General features: G+C 38.7%; 1 protein-coding gene across 1 annotated transcript; it reads right to left on the reverse strand.

The window, feature by feature from the left end:
- Positions 1-21,251: 21,251 nt before the first annotated feature.
- Positions 21,252-21,953, reverse strand: LOC122754684 (serine/threonine/tyrosine-interacting protein-like). Its single transcript, XM_044003173.1, has one exon. The coding sequence runs from the start codon at positions 21,951-21,953 to the stop codon at positions 21,252-21,254; it is 702 nt and encodes a 233-aa protein (XP_043859108.1).
- Between the last annotated feature and the right edge of the window lie 396 nt (positions 21,954-22,349).

The raw sequence follows: 22,349 nt of genomic DNA on the forward strand, positions 1-22,349 counted from the left end.
AAGAAGGGCTTTGAGATGATGCTGTAGGGTCCCTTGGCTCAGAAGAGAAATGTCGCCGCTTGAAATGATTTCCTCTGGGGACTGTTTGTGGAATCAAAACGCCTCTCTGGTTTGCAGTTCTGAAGCCTACTACTGTGAGCAAAAAAAGACACTTTCAATTTAGAGGGGAAAGGGCCACAGCTCCTGGAGTCCCAGCTCGGCAGAGGAAAATGCAGCCGCTGATCGGGATGCGGGGGGATTGGGATTTCAGATGTAGGCATTGATCTCCGCATCGATTGGGACTGCCGAGCCAACCTTGTTTGAACTCCAGCCCCTCCTCTGTCCCCTCAGGTGGAAGAGGAGCGATTGAAGCATCTGGCTGAGAGGTAGGGCTGGAAGAGGCAGGACAAAGTAAGCCAACTCCATGATGGGGGGAAGGACCTCTCCACATGTTCTTCCACAAACTGAAAACTCACAAATCAAAGGCTTGCCTTTGGGCCCTCTTGTCCTCTTTTCCTTCCCTGGACTTTGTGGACATCTCTCCCCTGGGAGTACTTGATGCTTTAAAGGATGGGCTCCCTTCAAATCTTTGTTTACACTGTGTACAGGAAAATGGCAGGATAGCTCAGTGTTTATTAATTGTCACCCCTGGCTGGGTCTCAGCCAACATCTAATATGAAATTTGGGATCAGTGGGATCCCAGCCTTGAGCCATTCTTTGGGGTCTTGGGAGACCCAGCTTAAGTTTAGCGATTTGATACCAGAATAAAGAACGAATCAATCGACTAACAAATACATATTGAGCACCTACTGTGTACCCAGAACCATTCTGGATGCTATGAGATTTACAAAAGAAACGTGCCGCAGTTGGTCTCTGCCTTCAATGAGCTTTCAGTCCAGTGGAGGAGATAAGATGTATTTGTCAGAAAAGGGGAGGAGGGTTGCCCTGATGCTTTTGACAGAGGCAGTCAGTTTGTGCCTTTCTTCCCTGCCTCCTGCCCCAGGTCCCATGCCTCTAGTGTTTCTAATTACCTCATAGTGATTTATGCAGCCTACATCATAGCTGCCTAGAGTTTGGAGATCCATGAAAGGGAAAAGTAAAAGAGGTATTTGTTTTTCTCCAGCCTTTCCTCCCCCCTCCCCCATTTCTTTGTATTCCTAGCACTTAGCACACTGTCTGATACACAGTAGGTACTTAATAATTGCTTGTTGACTTGACTGGCCTTACATTTGAACTCCTGGGAGAATGCAAGGCTTGGTGGGGTGGGGAAGAGGTGAAAGGAATTCACTTGCATTTTTGTTTGGGGAGTGAGAGGGACAAGGTCATGAGAGTTTCTGAAGCTGCCCCTTTCTTGTCTATCCTGGGCAGAGTTGGGGAAGGGAAAGGCACTCTAGACTCTAATTTAAAAAAAAAAAGCTGATAGACCCAAAGGTCATGGCACCGCTACCATCCAACCAGGGATCAAGCATTGATTAAATGCCTCCTCTGTGCCAGGTACTATGCTACATACTAATCGTACAAAGGTCAAAGTGAAACAGTTTCTTCCCTTGAGGAGTTTACTGTCTAACTGGGAGAGATAACGTAATATATTTATACAAAACAGATACAAGATAACTTGTGAGACTGAGGGCCCAAGCAGCTGGAGGAACCAGGAAAGGCTTCCAGTTTTTTTTATAAAAAAATGACATGAGATAAGCCACAAAGTAAATGAGAGGTGATGAGAGATAGAGACGATGGGAGAGTTCGTTCCAGGAATTGGGAACCTAGAGTGCAAAAGCTTAGAGACCAGAGATGGAGATCCAGAAAGATGAGTTTGGGTAGATAGTATTGTTCACAAAAGAGTAGCAAGGCTAGAAAGGCAGACAAGACTGGGAAAATCTTCAATGACAAAGAGTTTAGTTGCACCTAAACACATATTACGTGCTTAGTAAATTCTTCTTCTTCTTCTTCTTCTTCTTCTTCTTCTTCTTCTTCTTCTTCTTCTTCTTCCTCTTCTTCCTCTTCTTCCTCTTCTTCCTCTTCTTCTTCCTTCTTCTTCCTTCTCCTCCTCCTCCTCCTTCTCCTCCTCCTCCTCCTTCTCTTCCTCCTCCTCCTTCTTCTCCTCCTCCTCCTTCACCTCTTCCTCCTCCTCTCTATCCCTCTACGTCTCTCTCTCTATGTATCTATCTGCCTCTGTCTCTGTCTGTCTGCCTGTCACTCCCTAGAGGTAACGGGGAGCCATTGGAGTTTATTGAGTAGGGGGGTGATGTAGTCAGACCTGTGCTTTTGGGGGGAAAAAAGCACTTTGGCAGCTGTATAGAGAATGAATTGAAGAAGGGAAAAACCTGAAGCAGGGAGCCCCATTAAGAGGCTATTTAAACAAGCACTTATCTGATACTTTCCTGACAACTAACAGCAGTGATTTAAGTGGCAAATTGCCTTAAAGTTCTAATAAGACTCAACAAGGCACTAAAACAATGGAGGAGAAGGGGCATAGGCTATCTCTGAAAATGTTACTACACAGTCCCCAGTCCCCATTAAATATAAATATCTATGCACATACACAAAATGGTCACATATAATATGAAATAGCAAAACACTAAGAGAGTATATTGGAAGAGCTATTGAACCCAATAAAGGGAAAGGATCAATATGGGCTTGAGTAATCAGGGGAGATATAGCAAAGAGGCTGGAAACTGAATTTGGTGATGATCCCTAAAGTTTCCCTCAGCTCTAAAAACTACAGCCCATGAGCCTTGAAGTATGATGAATAGGAGAGGAGAAAGGAAGGTATGTAGGTTAGGACAGCAGCATGAAGAAAGACTCAGAGGCAAGAATAAACACTGCTTATTTATAAGACAGTGTGTGAGACAAAGGACCTGACTAGAACACAGGAGTAGATATTGGGGAGTAATAGAAATTATGGCTGAGTAAGTTGGATTTGAGCAGACTGTGGGAAATTCTTGTGTTAAAGCCCCTATAGTGAGGTGATATTATCTCAGTAGGCCAACAGTGGTAAAATCAGTAAACAAGTAGAGATGGGAGTGAGTGTATAACAATGAAGGAGTCAGCTAGTGTCCAGAATGCTGGACTTGGAGTTAGGAAGACCTGAATTCAAATCCCACCTAAGATCTGTATGATCCTGGGTAAGTTGTTTAACCTTTGTTTGCCATAGTAATTGGAATTAATAAAGTCTAGGCTTAAATCCTGGCTCATACCCTTTTTAGTTATGTGAATATAAAAAATATCATTTAAACTTTCTGTGTCTCAATGTTTTTCTTCTACAGAAGAAAAGGAGTAAAATAATACTTGAACTATCTAACCTCATGGGGCCATTGTTAGAAAACCACTTTATTAAAACTTCATATAACAACATAAACATATATAAGTGAGTTTGTATAATTTCACATTTTAAGGTGTTTGTGATGGTAGCGATCTGTATATATTTAATATATGTATGTATATGTCTTGACTTCTGTCTCCTCACTAGACTCCGATGACTGGAAGAGAGAGTGTGGCTGATGATACTCTGTCTCACTGAACTCCAATTCCCAGGCAAGAAATCACCCTTGTGATGTCACTGGTCCTTTTCAAGAATGAAGAACCATCCTAACCATCCCCAACAATAACACCAACAATGCCTGTATATTAGTATTATTTTGGTACAGGTCCATATTTTCATCAGCATAGGGAACTTCCTGTGTAGTGACCCTACATTAATGCAAATTGGAAGTTCAATCTTAGAGAACTGTTAGGGTTATTAAGAAGTTAAGTGATTATCCAAGGGTTATAGAACCCGTATGTGTGGGAGTCAGGACTTGAACCCAGGTCTTCCAGATTCCAAGACTGGGTTATAGATACCACCCCCTTCACCAATACATCACAACTTCTCTATATATTAAAAGATGGTCTTCTGTGTCAAAGAAACAAACAAAATAAAACAAACAAAACAAAATAAAGCCCTACCATCACCCAGTGGTTAACCTTTTGGTGATTAGCCTAATAAGGAAAGAAGCTTGGAAAGAGATTCAGGGTCAACTGTTGGGCCTCTGCTTAAAGAGTATATAGCTTTTTAGGACCCACCAGAGCTCCCACTGAGTTAATTTAGCCTTTGCCAAACCACACCATTCTGTGGCACTGAGATTACTTCAGCAGAGTCTTGGTAAATTATATCCTTCCCTCCTGCAACACTTGTCTAAGTCAATAACAACATATTAAGCACTTAGTATGTGCTGGGCACCATACTAGGCACTGTACTAGACACTGTGCTAAGCACTGAGGATACAAAGAAAAACAAAAAATAGTCCTTGTCCTCCAGGAGTTTATAATCTAATAGGGGAGATGACATGCAAACACTGTGTACAAGTAAGAGATATATACACATGTGTGTATTTTACATATATATGTCAGTTATATAATATATGCTATATCAGATATATCTATATATAACCATTATATAGCAGTATAATTATTTATTAATATAATTATTATTATATTTTATATAAAAACATTTATGCATAATGGTAGCCATCTCTAGGGTAGAGGGAGGAAAGAAAAAAGAGTAAAAAAGAAAGTTACATGAAAACTTTATTATATATTTAAAAGATATATTAAGTTGTACATAATATATTTGCAATTTCACATGCAATCATCTTTTAAAATTCTACTACATTATGGAAATGTGAAGTCTTATTTCTTAAGGTCAAAATGAAATTAATTAATTAAAAATAATATTATATACACATATATTTATACACATATAGGGTGGGCCAAAAGTCACACTGCTTTAATAACTTGTTGAAAATCACATTTTCTTTATTTTTTGCCATTTATGAGATTTTATTTTCCCATATATAATATAAATTCATTTCCTATGTATACTGTATATGGTATTGTATGTTAATGGTATTGCATGCTATTATATGGTATATGGTATTGCAATATGGTATTATAAATTAAAAAAAAAAAGGAGGGTCAGCTAAGTGGTGCAATAGATAGAGCACTGGCCCTGGATTCAGGAGGACCAGAGTTCAAATCCAGCGTCAGACACTTGACACTTACTAGATGTGTGACCCTGGGCAAGTCACTTAATCCCAATTGCCTCACTTTTTAAAAAAAGGAATTATTAAATATTGAAACTCCTTTGTGACTTTTGTACCACCCTGGGCATACATACACATACACATACACATACACATACACATACACATACACATACACATACACATACACATACACATACACATACACATACACATACACATATATAACATATATGAGATAATCTCAGAAGAAAGCACTAGTGTTAAGAAAAATTGGGAAAACATGTCTTGCAGAAGGTAAGATTTCAACTGAGACTTGAAGAAAGCCAGGGGGCTTGAAGTCTAATTCAATTTAATCAAGTTACTTATCCAGTATCTCTCAGTGAGAAGCAGTGTGATTATGTACAACCAGCCCTGGAATCTAAAAGACCTGGGTTCAAGTCCTGATCCTCACTGGCTACATGACCCTGAACAAATCATTTAACCCCTCGGTGCCCCAGGCAGCTCTATGAGAGTATTAGTTATAGATGAGCTGCTGATTTGTATCAGTTAAGGGAATTATCACCCTGATGCTTCCCTGTTCTGATGAAACCACACATCCAAACCAAAACAATGCAAAAATATACACATGCCAAATTATGCAGAAACACACATGTGCACACATTCACATGTGATCATTTAGCACATTCTATGTGCTTTCCATTGTACCATGTTCTCTGGCAGACGCAGAAGAAATATAAGCCACAGTCTTCAAGATTACAATTCACTGGGCAGACAAGAAAAACCCACATGAAACTGTCTCCATTGCCCAGGTGCTCACCAACTATTAATGGATAATGGTGACAAATGGGGCGGAGGCACTCAAGCAAAGCAGAACTGAGCTTTGTTTAGCAAAGGATTATTTGGAGTTGGGATTGAAACTTGAGTATCAAAGAAATCCTACTTGATACTTTCCATTCCCCTGTAAAGGATGGGATTCCAGGCTGACCATATTTCCAGGGTCCCCTTATGATCCTAATGAGTTATTTCTGGCCAAGTGAGTCACCAGAAGGAGCATCCTAGGAGATATTACAGCAACTACAAAGATTCATTTTGTGGACAAAGAGGGTGAAACAAGAAATGAAATTGATGAGAACATTTATTAATACATATGTTATCCAGACATTACATTGCATGATTTCTTTGAAATATTTATCCATATACATGTTATTTCCCTGAATAGAATATAAACTTGAAGATAGGTGATATTTCATTTTTGTCTTTGTATTGCCACTGCCTGGCCTGGTAGGTTCCTTAAATAAAGCTTCACTGTTTGATTTATAAGAAAAGCATCATGGAACATTTATGGGGGGAAAGGAAAAGGAACACTGTCAAAATACCAAAGGTTGAAGTTTCAGAGAGGTAAATTTTGATGGGCTATAATAATAATAATAAAATATTCCAACAATTAGAGCAGTCCAAAGGAGGATGTATCAGGTTCCCCACCATAGGTCTTCACATGGGAGCTGGAGACCACTTGATAATAGCTAACATTTATATAGCATTTACTATGGTGCCAGGCAGTGTGCTAAGTGTTTTTACAATGATCTCATTTAAACCTCATAAGAACCCTGGGAGATAGGTGTTATTATTATTCTCATTGCATAAACAGGAAAACTGCAGCAAACAGAAGTTAAAGTGACTTGCCTAGTATCATATAGCTTGTAAGTGTCTGCGGCCTTATTTGAATTTAGGTCTTCCTGACTTTTGGACTGGCACTCTTTTCACTGTACTACCTATCTGCCCCAAGTTCCAGGGATATTGTCAAGGGTATTGTCAAAAGGATTCCCATTTGGCCATAGGTCATAGTTGATATCTTCTGAGGTTATTGGACTCTCAGGTCTTCAGTGTTCTTTCCCATACATCACTCCAACTTTCTCAACTCAGTGTAGAACATAGTAAGTGATAACTTTATTTCTGCCATTTCAATCTTCATCCTGCCCCATCTCCATTGCAGATTTAATTTGAAAGTGGAAAAACATTCAAGGTCTCAAAGTAGAGAATGGAAACTCCTTGAGGGAAGGGATAATTTTGTTTTCTTATTTGTGTCCCAAGTACAGTGTCTGGTACATAGAAGGTGCTTAATCAATGTATGGTGAATTGAATTGATTTCAGAATAAAAGTCTTCTGGAGTAGTGAGACAAATGTGTAGTTAGAGGAGGCAATAATCACTTGTCCTAGGAACACTGATTTGGTGACAATAAAAATCACTGTTTACCCATTAAAACTTGGCAAACTCATCTGACCTATGTTTGGTGATACCAGAGGGCACTACTCAATTTTATCAGTATGACTGAATAATAGGCATATTGGTGAACACTAGGAAATGGTCTGCTTATCATTCTACCCCCATTTTACCACTGGTATTAAATATATATTTTTACTTTCAAAGTACATTGCAATAGGAACCTTGTACATCAAATATGAGTTCCAAAGCAGAATTATTATGATCTTTTAAATTCCCCAGTGGGGCACCAAGTAGTAAAGTGACTAAAGCACTGGTCTTGGAATCAAGAAGACTCACTAAATGGATTCAAATCTGGCCTCAGACACTTACCAGCCATGTGACCCTGGGCAAGTCACTTAATCCTGTTGGCCCCAGTTTCCTCATCTATAAAATGAGCCAGAAAAGGAAATGGTTCCTCCCAGAGCTATCTCATCATTGACCACTTGATTGCTACAGGCTTTCATCTTATTCCCACCCTGTTAACCTCCTTTCCTGCCCTCTCAACTCCTTCCCTTTCAGTCCCTTTTGAGTGTTATCTTCCCCTATTATATTGTGAGCTCCTTGAGGGCATATTTAGCATAGTGCCTACCACATAGTAGGGGCTTAGTAAATGTTTATTGACTGACTGGTTGACAAAAGGTAGAGTAAGGGTCCTCCGATGTATCCATTTCCTATCTTTTTTATTTTTTATTTTTATTTTTAGTGAGGCAATTGGGGTTAAGTGACTTGCCTAAGGTTACACAGCTAGTAAGTGTTAAGTGTCTGAGGCCAGATTTGAACTCAGGTCCTCCTGACTCCAGGGCCGGTGCTCTATCCACTGCACCACCTAGCTGCCCCCCACTTCCTATCTTTTTATACCCTTCAAGATGGTCAAGTCAGAGAGCATGAAGGGTGAATGCCTTGAAAGGCAGTAGCAAATGGGAGATTATAGCAGTGGAATGTTCCATTGTCAAGTGCATGCATCTCCCAGCCCATACCATGGTGAGTTGGAACAAGAGCCTATTGGGTTCCTGATGATATGGAGACACCTGGATCCTCTGGTCCTGTCCCACTTGAAAAGTACCGAAGTGACAAGAAGGATAACTGTATTATATCTTCCATGCCCTTCCCAAACAATATTCCCCAAGTCTTAGGCATCTCCTACTCAGACACCTATCCTAGTCAAGCCAGAGCTTCCTGCTACTTTAATACCAACTAGGATTTGTGGTTGCCATACACAAGCTAGGACTCCCCCCACCCCCACCATGGTATTGTCTTTTTTTATCCTGCTATGCTCTATTGTTTCTATACTGTGGAATGATTCTAGGTCTTTTAGCATCCCCTAAATTCCTGATGGAACCCCTCTGATTGCCCCACCATAGTTATAGCTTTTGAGCCCAGGTCCCTTATTCTCTTCCCAAACAATATATTCATTTTAATAAAGGCTTTGTGAAAAATATAGCCCTTGCTTTTATATAATGGTGGGAATCTCAGGTAAGGTAGAATGGAGGTCAGCACCAAGGGAGGTTATATGTCAAAACAGGGTGGAACTCCACAGAACTCTTCATATAATAATAGTAATAAGAATTCATAGTGATATTGTGTTTCAGGTATTGCACAGATTTTCTAGGGATTGCATTACATGCTTGCACTGTGGGATAGTGGATGGGGACAAATAGAAATTATACTTTGGGACAACTTCATTTTGCATTTTCCCCTCAGGTAGAAGAGCAGTCCTAGATCATTAATGGTCTATTTTTGTCCCCAGAAACAGGATTCTGTGGGACTCCCCAGTTGAGTGAATGCCACACAGTGCCCCCTTCTGCATTCTACATTGGCAATGCCCACCCCCAGCCCCACTCAGACTTTGAAAGAGAGGTGATGGTGGCAGCAGCTGTCAATGCCACCTCTCCTTTAAACTGAAGCCATTTCTATATGCAGGGAAAAGATCTTGGTAAAAAGAGAGATGCTGTAATTGGGGGGTTGGGACTAAAATATTATTTTTAAAAAATAGAGATGCTTTCTTTTCCCCCAGATTTCCCGCGGTATCTATAATAATGAGGGAGAGGGGTAAATGTGAACCGGGAAGATCACTGACACATGTCTGATACTGGGCAGGAGGAAAACGGAAGGAAGCAAGTCCCAGTGGCTGCTGTTTATTTGTTTACCTTCATAATTCACCCTAGGCTCTCTGCAGATGTATCTTCCTGACATGAAACACTGGTGAGACACCCGTCAAAAGAGAACAACATTTCTCTCTGTCACAGGCAGTTAAGGATAAAAATGATACCTGGACTCCAATGCATTCAAGAGCTTTTCCCACTTTTCCTTGCTCACTTTCAATAAGTGGGTTGGAGCTGGAAGACAGCAAATCATGGAGGAATAGGGAGGGAGGGGGAAGCTCTCAAAAGCCTGCACTAAACTTTTATTGACTGTTTTGTGAAAAATTTCAACAGGGACTACAAACAGATAGTAAACAACCTAAACTAGTAAACACCAGAGTTGTATCAGATTTCCAACATAAAATAATAAATGTCTTTAATAGAGCTGTAGGGGAAACACGGCATAGTGGACAGTGGGCTGGACTTCTCTGAGAAAGAGCTGGATTCAAAATCTGCCTCTGGCACTAGTAGGTATGTCACCATGAGCAAATCACTTAACCACTCTGAGCCTCAGTTTCCTCATTTGTAAAATGTTATAATACCTCTAGTATCTACCTTACAAAGCTTTTGTGAGGATCAAAAGATAATCACTTTGAAAACTTTAAGTCTGTTTAAAAAATCCATTTTTATTATCATCTCCTAGAACATCATATAGTCAATTGTTAATTATCCACTGGGGGATAATCTTCTTTGGGGCTTGTGTGAAGACAAACATCAGCTTTCAGCTCCTTGTTGACCATCACCTCCTCTACTTATTCAATTTCAAATTCAATGATTTTACCATCTCTGCTTACCCTTGATCAGAAAGCAGCCCCCAGCTTTCAAGAGCCAAAAGAGGTCCTTAATTCAGCATGTTTCTTTTTAAGGCTCACATTAAATCAGTGCAGATTTTTCTAACACAGTCCAGCCCATTTTATAACCCAAATAATAACTCAGTCTCCTTCAACATCTCTCTCTGGTAAAAAAAGATAGGCAAAAGGAGATCTGCAATTATCCATCTTATCCAAAAAAATCAGAAAAAGTCATTTTTTAAAGCAAAAGGAAGACCTTATGATTTGCATTAATTTCTTCCTAAAGAAACCTAAGCGATATGCCTACTTACAAAATAAAACAAGTTATCCTTTAAAAAAGAAAAAGAAAATGAAAGAACATGGTTTGAGAATTGTATGGGTTGAAAATTGGCCGTGACTTATTCTCACAGAAGTTCAAGGTACAAACTCAAAAGGCATGGTAACCTCAAGAAGCACCTCTTTGCTTCCTCTCACAAATGCTTGACACATAGTGAGCATGGAAATGATGAGTGTGAACAAGAAACTTAAGAATGCATTTGGTGACTTTTTCCCTGTTGGAAAGTGATAGCATACAAAGACAATTTCAGGGAGTTCCAAATACAACAATAAAGAGATGGTCTCACCTGATTATGCTTTGTAAAGCTCCCCCACCCCAACTTTTATATGTGGTTGAGCTGAGGTCCCTTGTCACCATGATTTTTTTTTCAATCTATGGATAATAATAGATAATAGTATCTTAGAAGGATCTTTGAAATTTTTGTTGTGAAACAGGAGTCATAGAAGCACAGATTTAGATCCACAAGGGGCCTTGCCTATCATCAAGTTCAATTCACTTTGTTTTCGACCATGGAATTATAGAACCTAAAGCTAGAAGGGTCATTAGAAAGAATCCATTTAGTCCAACTCTCTCGTTTTACAAATAAAGAAACTGAGGCCCAGAGAGGTTAGATGATGTGACTGAGGTTATAATGGTAGAAGTAAGTGACAAGAGGCAGGATTCAAACCCATGTCTTCTGAACTCCAAATCCATTATTCTTATTCTATCACAATATCTCCCCATGTCTTTGAAGCAATGTAAAATCAAAACTTCTCAGTAAACCTTTGAAAAACCTCCCCACCTTCTCCACATAAGTCCAAACCATTAACTGTTCTTCTTAACCAAGATCAAATCTCAATTGTTCCAGGAAGTCATCCATGAGTACTCCAGACTATAGAAATTATCCTTTTTCTAAGGATCAGTGAAACCTATTTGTCTAGATGCTGCCCATTTGGGTACTCATTTATTGACTAAATATTATTGATGTTTAATTATTCCATTAATGTTAGTCTTCTTTCCTTATAGAAGGTAGTCAATGTGGTATATTGGAAAAGGTGTTGAACCTGAAGTCAGGTGAGATCTGGATGTCAAGATGCACTATAAGAATGAATATAGTATAAAAGGCTATAAAACTGTGCATACTCTTTGACCCAGCAATACCACTATAAGGTCTGTATCCCAAAGAGATGGAATAAAGGGGAAAGGACTGACGTATAAAAATATTGATAGCAGCTCTTTTTGTGGTGGCAAAGAATTAGAAATTGAGGGGATGCTCACTAATTGGGGGATGGCTGAACAAGTCGTGGTACATGATTATGATAGAATGACATTATACTATAAGAAATGACAAGCAGGATGGTTTCAGAAAAACATGGCAAGTCTTATGTAAACTAATGTGATGTGAGGTGAGCAGAACCAGGTGAAAGCTGTACACAGTAACAGCAACATTGTAAGGATGATCAACTCTGAAAGACTTAGCTACTCTGATCAAGACAATGATCCAAGGTTCTTCCAAAGGACCCATGGTGAATAATACTATCCACCTCCAGAGAGAGAACTGATGAACTGAGTGCAGATTGAAGCATCTGTTTTTCACTTTTTTTCTTTCTTTCTCTTTTCAGTTTGGCATGTTTTCTTTTGTAAGATGGTTAATACGGAAATAGGTTTCACACGACTTCACATATATTATCAATATCATATTATTTGCCTTCTCAAGGGGTGGAAAGGATGGACAGAATTTGGAACTCAAAATTTTTAAAAATGAATGAAAAAAATTTTAAATGTAATTGAGAAGTTTTTTTTTTTAACAAAATAATTTTAAAAGATATTTTAAAAAAAAAGAATCAATGTGCTATCAGAAAAAGAGCATCAAAGCCCAAAAGACCCAAGTCCAGGTTGTTGACAAATGCATGATCTTGGGCAAGTTGTTCATCTTTTTCTTTTTTTCTTTCTTTTTTTTTTGTGGGGCAGTGAGGATTGAGTGACTTGCACAGGGTCACACAGCTAGTGTCTGTTCATCTTTTTCATCTTCAATTTCCTCCTCTGTAAAAGAGGACAATACCCATGATACTTTCCTCTGAAGATTAGATAAAAATGTTTGTAAGGTACTTGATAAATGTTCAAATGCTATATAAATGTCAGCTCTTATTATCCCCCGCAATACCTAGATCATAGTAGACTCACTAAATTATTGAGTAAGTAGTATTAACCTGGTCACAATGCATTAAACACTATGGACCTTATAAACATATGCCCTCACAGTTATTTTTGATCTAATAATATGATATAAAGAAAAGAAGGGAGAAGAGAATAAGCATTCATTAAGCACCTACTATCTACCAGGCACTGTACTAAGTGCTTTACAATTATTTCCTTTGATCCTCACAACTTTGGAGGTAGGTGCTATTATTATCCCCATTTTACACTTGAGGAAACTGAGACAGACAGATTGAGATGACTTATAGTCACCCAACTATGTTTCCAAACAACACCCACACATAACAGTAATGGCATCACCTTAAATTTTCATAGCTCTTTCAGTTTTGTGCTCTCATTAGCCTCCATCACAACAAGCCTATTCAGTAGGTGTGGCTAATTTTTTTTCGGGGCAATGAGGGTTAAGTGACTTGCCCAGTAAGTGTCAAGTGTCTGAAGCTAGATTTGAACTCAGGTCCTCCTGAATCCAGGGCTCATGCTTTATCCACTGTGCCACCTAGCTGCCCCCAGGTGTGGCTAATTTTATCCCCTTTTACAGATGAGAACACTGAGGTTCAGAAAAACTAAGTAACTTATTCAGAGTCTCATAGCAATCTTGGCTTGGAACCCAGGTCTGAACCCAGTCTTTTATCTAAAGGAGAACTAGCCTGTGTGTAATTTAAAATTCTACATGTGGGTTCTAATCTGTCTCCCCAGTTTTGGGGGAAACTGACTAAAATCACTGATAAACGAATTCAGGGTTTTTAAGGGTTTATTGAAAGATAGTAAAAGAAAGAGAAAGATTGAGAATAGAGTTCCTATAACCTGACGATCCTAAACTTCCCTAGCTTTCACTTCTGAAGTCCTCTGCCACCATGATGATCTCTCAAAGCCAAAGAGACCAAGCTTTCTGCACAGAAATGGGAGGTTCTTCAAGCTGATTGGTTCACTGGGCCTGAAGGTGGTCAAAGTTCAAAGTTGTTAGCTTCTGAGAACAATTACTTTCTTAAGTACCCTTAAGTACCATCCAGATGTGCTTACAATCTAGTAAGCAGTCAACAGTCTGTTACCATATCTAATTCAATCAGTTTAAATCTCCAGGTGGGTCCCTGAGTATCTGCTAAATCCATTATCTTAACAGACCTGTAAATAAGAAACTTTGATATGACTGACTGAGGAACTTTATTACAAGTATCTATATCAGTTTCCTTATCTGCAAAATGAGAGAATTGGATGTGATCACTGCTAGAGTTCCTTCCAGCTCTAAATTCCTATTATCCTGTGATTAAATTTCTTTGAGGTTAGTTTTCTTTACAATATAACTATGGCTCCCAAACTATGGGTTCTGGACCTCCCTGGGGATCCAGAGAGTTATTGCAAGAGATCTGTGAATCCATGTGCCCAACAGCCATCTCATTAAATGATTCAGTGGGATAAATAAATATATCTGTTGTGTTAAGGGCTAAAATTCTAGCTAAACTGTCTAAAATATCTAATGAGTGGTCGCCAATAAATTATAAGCTTTAGCAAGAGTTAGACTTTTAAGCATTTATTAAGGAGAATAAGAATTTGGTAAAGAGAGAGAAAAAGGCCTAGATTTCTATCTATTAAAGGGAGAGCACATTTCTAGCTCCCTTCTCCACCAGAGTCCAGAGGAAAAGAGAGTGAGACTGAGCGCCAGTCTCTTCCTTCCTCCTCCCACTAGCCCGCGTCAGGAAGTGACGCCAAAGAAAAGACTCCTGGTCTTGCCCTCAAAGACCTTCGCTTCATGGGCAGAACTCTTCTACAGTTAGTATCCAGCAGGTGGCGTTATTCCAATCGTTACAGTCCCCCCTGTTGTTCCTCAAGAAACAAAATGTTTCCTTGACGGAACAGTAAAAACAATATAATAACTATTGCTAACTAATAATATGTGAACAACAATATAGAAAAGGAAGAGAGGAAAGTTTTGTCCAGAGGGGCGATTTTTTTGTCCTCATGAACCGACGCTTTGACATTGGTCTTGCAAAGGGAGGGCCTCTGCAGAGAATACATATTACAGATGGGGTATATTATAACAGAAAAAGAAAAGAGAAAACAAAACAAAACAAAACTGTTCATTTAAAGTCTCTGAAAGTCTTTTCTCAGATGTCCTCTAGGTGTAGTCGTGGAATGGAAGTCTTTTCAGGGGTTGATGTGTGGATGCTGGTAATCAGCCAGGAAAATTTCCTACAAAATTGAGCTTAACACAACTTTAAAATAGCTTTGTCAATAATCAAATCAAACAATGAAAGTTCTCAAAAACATGTCTAAGGGAATTCAGAATCTTAGTTGTTACACATGAAACATATAATAAAACAAAAATTGAAACATTCTTTAAAATTATAATATTACTAAGAAGACAATTGCTGTGATATTAATTTTTAAAAATAATTTTTATCTTTGTTTCATCACTTTTTGCATCATCTGCCTAATTATCCTCATGCCATTATGAGAAATTAGAAAATCTAATATAATTGGTAACAGGTGTCAAGGCCAAATTCAACACTGTATTTATCATGACACCTGAGATAATTATGGGGGTTACCATAAAAGAACAGAGAAATGATGGGATATGAGCATTCCCACACTTGAGCAATATGTACTGCCCATACAGTATGCCAGGCTTAAAATAGGTGGATGGAATATACGTCCATGCCACCGAACATATTGGAGGAAACTGAGTCAGACTTAATCAGATCCATGGGATTAAGATGTCCATGGCATCAGGCATATAGGAGGGAGCATAGAAGCCAGGTGTAGAAGTGAGATGGGTGGAATGAATACTTCCAGCCATCTGTACAATATTGTGGGGAAAAATAAAATAAAATATTAAACCAAGAGAATCCAACCTCAACATTTGTCAAAAGCCGTTCTCTCGGCCATACCTTGACTTCATGCATGTCTCCCCTCATGTGACAGTTCAGTGTCTGCTCTTGCATGTATTCCTCTTGTGATTGGATGGCACCTTGGCCAACTGGCATCTGATAACTCAGAATAAAGGCAATTAATGTCTTAAATGATAAGTTCCCATAATCCAAGTCTCATATGCATTTAAAATTGAGGATAATAAATGATTGCAAAAAATGTGAATACATCTTGACTCAGAACACAATATATAATTATGCAACAATTTCAAATAATACCCCTTTTTTTTACTTAGTATACAATTTCTTTTTTGAAAAATCATAACATTTAAATATAAGTTAAATCACAACACAATCTCAAAGAAAACTTTTACAAATGTTCCCCTCTTTTTTTTTGTTTTTGGAATATGCTTATCAAAAATAATACTTCTAGAATCAATTTACACTTGCCATGGCAACCAATTTGCCAGGGAAATGCTTTAAAGAGTTTGATCAAATAATCAGTTGAGGAAAAAAAATAACAAAAACAAACAACTCAGATTATGGGAGCACAATACTCCTAGAATTAACATTGTATTATGAAATCAAAACCATCTTGCAATTTTTCAAAATTAGATAGATAAACGAATAGAAGAAAATACACATGGAACAATAAAAGACAATGAAATTCAAACTAAGGAAGTCTAAATGAATGTGAACTTAATAAGAATATTATAAAATATAAACTTGATCACATGACTATTGTAAAAGCTTAAGTATAAAACACAATCTCAAAAGCATGAAACTCTCTATGAAAATAAACCTATACCATTAATTTCAAAATGTATATGTAATAGCATAGAAATCCTATGTAACCTCTGAACTGACATTAATAATCTGAGTGAATTCAGAACACTCTTGATTCCGAAATCTAAAATCCCCAATACTCATATCAATACCTTGCTGCTTACTTCTACATTTCTGTAAAATATATACCCTTCCATGGCAAAAGAAGCGGAGTCTTGAACTATGGTGATGATTGTCATTCTTATTCAGCTTAAGTTTTTCTTCTTTAACCCCTCTATATTGTCTGTCAGTCTTTTCACCATACAAATGCTTTATAAGATTACTAATGAAAGACAAAAGCAGGTTAGCAAAATTATGAACAAAACGAGCATATCTGGAATTTAAAGGGTTTTCTAAGGTTGTCTCAGAAGCACAGCCAGGCTGGGGAAGGGCTGAGCCTGAAGCTGCAAATGTAGTTAGAGAAAGTTGAGCATGAGCATTAGATCTCTGGACTTCCCAGGCAGGGGAAGCTATGGGCTTGGCCATAGGAGGAGTAAAGGGTGGGGTCTGGAGAGGAGGGGAGGGACCAGAGCAATTTGAATCAGACTTGATTTTGAACTCAGGCCTGGATTCCTCTTCCCCCACTTTGCCTCCAGGTGCTAGGGGATTAAAAGCTTCTAGAGGGTGGGTCATTGCCTCCAGGCATGCAAAATTAAAGCAACAATTACTGTTAGAACTGGGAAAAGCTGCGGGAATCTCTTCAGGTTTCTCTGAAAAAGCATGGTTGGGAGAGGGAGAGATATTTCCTTGTGTGAGTAAGTTGCTGGCTCTTTTAACAAAAATAAAAAGAAAAATAGAAAATCCACAAAAACAAAGCATTAACATGATCTTATCTCCCATTTGTCTGGTTAAACAGACTAAAATCAAAAATAGGATAATTAGGGAGTTTAAAAGGTCCATTCGAAAAAATTTAAAGGAAAACACAGCCAGTACGCCAGTACTTAGCAGTTAAAGGGAGAGGGAGGGGAAATTTCTTACCCAACCAGAAGATCAGAAGAAGACTGAGGGTTAGCTTTCCTCTTCGTGGTCAGCCATCTGTTAAGGGCTAAAATTCTAGCTAAACTGTCTAAAATATCTAATGAGTGGTCGCCAATAAATTATAAGCTTTAGCAAGAGTTAGACTTTTAAGCATTTATTAAGGAGAATAAGAATTTGGTAAAGAGAGAGAAAAAGGCCTAGATTTCTATCTATTAAAGGGAGAGCACATTTCTAGCTCCCTTCTCCACCAGAGTCCAGAGGAAAAGAGAGTGAGACTGAGCGCCAGTCTCTTCCTTCCTCCTCCCACTAGCCCGCGTCAGGAAGTGACGCCAAAGAAAAGACTCCTGGTCTTGCCCTCAAAGACCTTCGCTTCATGGGCAGAACTCTTCTACAGTTAGTATCCAGCAGGTGGCGTTATTCCAATCGTTACAGTTGCAGATTTAGAAAAAAATATGGCTCACATGTATGTGTCTATGTTTCATTCTGCAAATACATATGGATGTATCGTGATTAATAAAATTTGAGTTTTTCCTACGTTAAAAACTTTGTTGGATTTTCAGCAGCTTTTTTTTCACTGTGTATTTTCTCAATTGTTAGCTGCTAAAAAGAGGTCACAGGAACATAGATTGAAAGCTGGATAGGGTCATACAGATCATCCAGTCCAAGTTGCTTATTTTACAGATAAGTAAACTGAGGCTTAAATAGAATAAGTGAGTTGCCCAAAGTCACATAGACCATAAGAGAATAAAAAAAGAATTAAAAAAAACATACCACCATAACAGAACACCTTACTCCAATCTAGGATGACTTCTGCCATACTTGTTGCTTTTGTACTCCTGGAGACATAGCAATGGATTGAGTAGAGGGTACTGGATTTGAAATCTGAGAACTTGGGTTCACATCTCCACTTTGCTGACTACTGATTATGTCACCTTGGACAAGTTACTGAATTTGTCTAAGTCTCATTTGTAAAATGATTAGGAGGGTAGGGGACAGCTAGGTGGCACAGTGAATAGAGTTTAATTATACCTGCTTGTGCTTCATAGCCATGGCCTTTCAAAGGGCCACAAAGAGGCATCAGACCAGGACATTGATGGAAATTTGGCAGAATATGTTAACATCTTAGCTTCATATTAATGAAGGGAATCAGAGGTCCCTTGACTTTCTCAAGGTCACACGGGAAGTCCTCATGTTTCATTTGCCAGAGGTCTATATTTATTTGTTTCTTCTGATGTTCAGTTTTCTTGGAACTGTCAATGTTCCTTCTTACAGAGAAGTTGAACCAAATGTGAAGTTTGGGTGATAACAAAACTTTTAAAAGCACGTCAGCTCAGTAACTAATGGTCACTTAATAAACAGTGATGTAGTAAGCACTTACTGTGTGCTGGTACTATGCTTAGATTTTAAGAAGTGGGAAATCTATCATGTGAGAAGGAGTATGGGGTGGTTTAGGAGTTTCTAACCTTTTCAGCTAGAACATAGGGTCTGAGAGAAGAACTGCATAGGAACTCAGAGCTCATCTTACTCTACCACCACTCTCCCCTCCTCATCACCCTTCTTTAATTTATTTATTTATGTATTTATTTATTTATTTTTGTGGGGCAATGAGGGTTAAGTGACTTGCCCAGGGTCACAGAGCTAGTAAGTGTCAAGTGTCTGAAGCCGGATTTGAACTAAGGTCCTCCTGACTCCAGGGCTGGTGTTTTATCCACTGTGCCATGAAGCTGCCCCTTCTCCTTCAATTCTTGAAAAGGATCGATGACATCCCCAAAGTGATATCTTGACTTGCCTTAAGGGGATGTGATCTACACTGGGGAAGGAGTGTCCATAACAGTAAATCACTGATCTTTGAGGTACATAGCTAAGAGGGTCCATGCTTCCATAAAGAGTTAATAATCAATGTAAGAATGCTCATGATCATTCTGATCTTCATGAGAGATGGGCATGGAAGGAAGAAAGCATGCATAGAGCAGCTTGCTATGGTGCTGCATTCACCCGAAGCCTGATGCTCTCCTATCCCCATGACCTATGGACTCCTACATATTGAAAAGTGGGAAACACTATGTTTCCTGAGCCAGAGCCTGCTGACAACTGGGAAATGACACTTCTCTTGTCTTTTCAGCCAAACCACGATTTGGTCCATTCTGTCACTCCCACCTTCCAATTAGACATACTGGCTTTCCCCGACCACCTGCCACTGCAGTGGACCAGCATGGGGGGGGGGGCCTGAGGCAGGAGAGCTGTGGTATGGAGCTAGATAGCCCCTCAGACTGGAAAATGAGGGCAGAGGAGTCATGCTTGACAAAGAGAAGCAGAAAAAGAGCCAAGGGAGGATTCAGAAGCAGAGAAAGCAGCAGAGAGCCTTCCTGGTGTAGTGGAAAGAGAATTAGGCCTGGGGTCAAGAGACCTGAGTTTGAATGCCTGCTCTGATGTACATTAGCTATGCAAATATTGGCCATTTATTTCATTCCTCTCTGGGTATCAGTTTCCTCATCTATAAAATGGGGATAATAATACTGATGCTTCCTACCTCATGAGTATGTTAAAAAAAAGTATTTTATAAATCTCAGGATAACATTTGTCTGTGACTATTAGAAGAGGTGAAAGGTTTGCCTTTAGTAGCATTGTTATTTAGTAGCATTAATGAGTCAGATAGCTAGGTGTCAGAGTGGATAAGAGCACCTGGAGGAGTCAAGAAGACCTGAGTTCAAATCTAGCCTCAGATACTTTACTAGCTGTGTTACCTTGGGCAAGTCACTTCATCCTGTTTGCCTCAGTTTCCTTATCTATAAAAATGAGCTGGAGAAGGAAATGGCAAAACACTCCAGTATCTTTGCCGAGGAAATGACAAATGGGGGTCACAAAGAGTCAGACATGACTGAAAGATTGAACGATAACACTAATGAATCACCAGTGGCATTACTGCTATTTCTCCTTAGTCATACTTCATTTAACAATAGCAGCAGCAACAACATTTATATAGAACTTTAAAGTTTGCAAAATACTTTACAAACATTATCATATTTTTTCCTCACAATGACCTGGAAGTTAGGTGCTATTATTTTGGTCCAGTTTAGAAATAAGGAAATTAAGGCAGACAAAGTGAAGTGAGGTACTCGGGGTCAAAATGGATTATTTTGAGGTGTTCAATCAAGGTATTGCTGCCTGGCAACACTTCCCAATCTTGCCCCAAACAGATTAAATTATAATTATGAAATATTTAACAAAATAATACAATAGTACACAGGTAATGTGAATATGTGATTCATTAAGTCAACAAGTCATGTAGAGTTTAGTCCTCTCTCCCCCATTTCTATTTGAGTTTGACAACATTGGACTGCATAGTCTATTTTTTAAAAGCAAACTGTTCTTAAGTAAATTGTTATAAATTAAATAATTTTGGAAAGAAATCGCCCCCACTTGTGTTATATTTTAGTGAAATAGTTTTATATAATTCAAAGAAAGAAATTTCAAGTATGCAAAGTGCATTATTGTAGGAAAACTTCATGGAAAGTCAAAAAAACTTGGCTAAAATTGTAAAGTATTAAAAAAAATGAAACAATCAGTGCTATCTATTCAAGTTCATCATAATCTTAAAATCTTCAGCAAGTTGCAGGAAAAAATACTTGGAAGCAAACTGTAATCAAAAAGAAACTATTCCTTTATTATCATTTTTCCCACTGACATCTAGGAATTCTTTTTTAAAAATATTATTTATTTAAAAAATTTTAAGGCAATTGGGGTTAAGTGACTTGCCGAGGGTCTCACAGCTAGTGTCAAGTGTCTGAGGTCAGATTTGAACTCAGGTCCTTCTGAATCCAGGGCTGGTGCTTTATCCATGACATCTGGAATTTTAATACTTATAATGCTGCTCTGATGAAATATCATACAATCTATGGTGTCTATAGTGTTTAGCTCCAGGTTCCTCTTCTTTTTCATGCCTTTGCTTCAAGTTGCCACTAGTATTAGCTTGAAAAGATGTTGCTTTTTCCAGTTTCAATGGTGATAGCTGGACAGTTAATTTTGCAAGACAAATGGCTTCATATTCTTGAAGCTGGCAGAGAAATCCAGCATTAGGATGAACACAGAAACTTTTTCTCTTCACTAGAGTAAATGCATCATTTAACTTCATTCTAAATGTTTCCATAACATATGCAATAACCAAAGAAGTGCTTCTGGAAATCCCGACATTTCCATGGACAAGTACTTTTCTTCCTGATTGCAAACTTGCATCAATAAATTCTTTACTCATAGGGAAAAAGCATACAATGTTTTCAAGTGGATTATCTGCAATCTCCAAGACTAAATATCTCAAGAATTGAGGAAATTTAGGTTTTATAAATTTGGCTTCAAGGCTTTCCCTTATGCATATGACATGGGTTATTCCAAGTTTCTTCAGCTCAGGGAGCTTATTTTTTGCAGCAGAAGAATATGGACCAAGAAATAAGCTAGGTACAATTTCCTGCAACTCTCTCCTCATGAAGTAGGTCCAAGCCTCAGCATCTTTTTCTCTGCACAGTGAAAGGCAAAGAAACTCCTTCAGCAAATGCTCCATTATCTTCTGCAGGCACAACTAGGGCACAGCTCAGCTGTCTTAGAGAGATTCTTGTATACAGGCAGGTGAACCCTCAGGTTCTTGAGATGATCAAGGGATAGCAATGAAAAGAGCTGGAGCTCCAGAACCACTCTACCTCAGCTCCTTGAGACCTCTTGACCTTTTATACTCCTGGTCTCCTGCTGAATCCCTCCTCCTCCTACCTTGTGACTCCATACCCCTCAAACCCCAGTGCTTCACACCTTACAGCTAACACCTTTGCCCTCCTTTGATTGGATCAAAAGCACTTCTTAGGGAAGTTCCTTTATCTCACCAAGTCTCATATAGTCTTCACAATCAAGTGAGACAAGTGATGACTCACACCATGAGAAAGTATGTCTGCCCCACCCCATCTCC

The sequence above is a fragment of the Dromiciops gliroides genome, chromosome 4, assembly GCF_019393635.1.
Source record: "Dromiciops gliroides isolate mDroGli1 chromosome 4, mDroGli1.pri, whole genome shotgun sequence".
NCBI classification, from domain to species: domain Eukaryota; kingdom Metazoa; phylum Chordata; class Mammalia; order Microbiotheria; family Microbiotheriidae; genus Dromiciops; species Dromiciops gliroides.

What these genes read in the sequence shown, in the direction of transcription:
- LOC122754684 (XM_044003173.1), bottom strand. Translation starts at nt 21,953, where the DNA reads ATGGAGCATTTGCTGAAGGAGTTTCTTTGCCTTTCACTGTGCAGAGAA.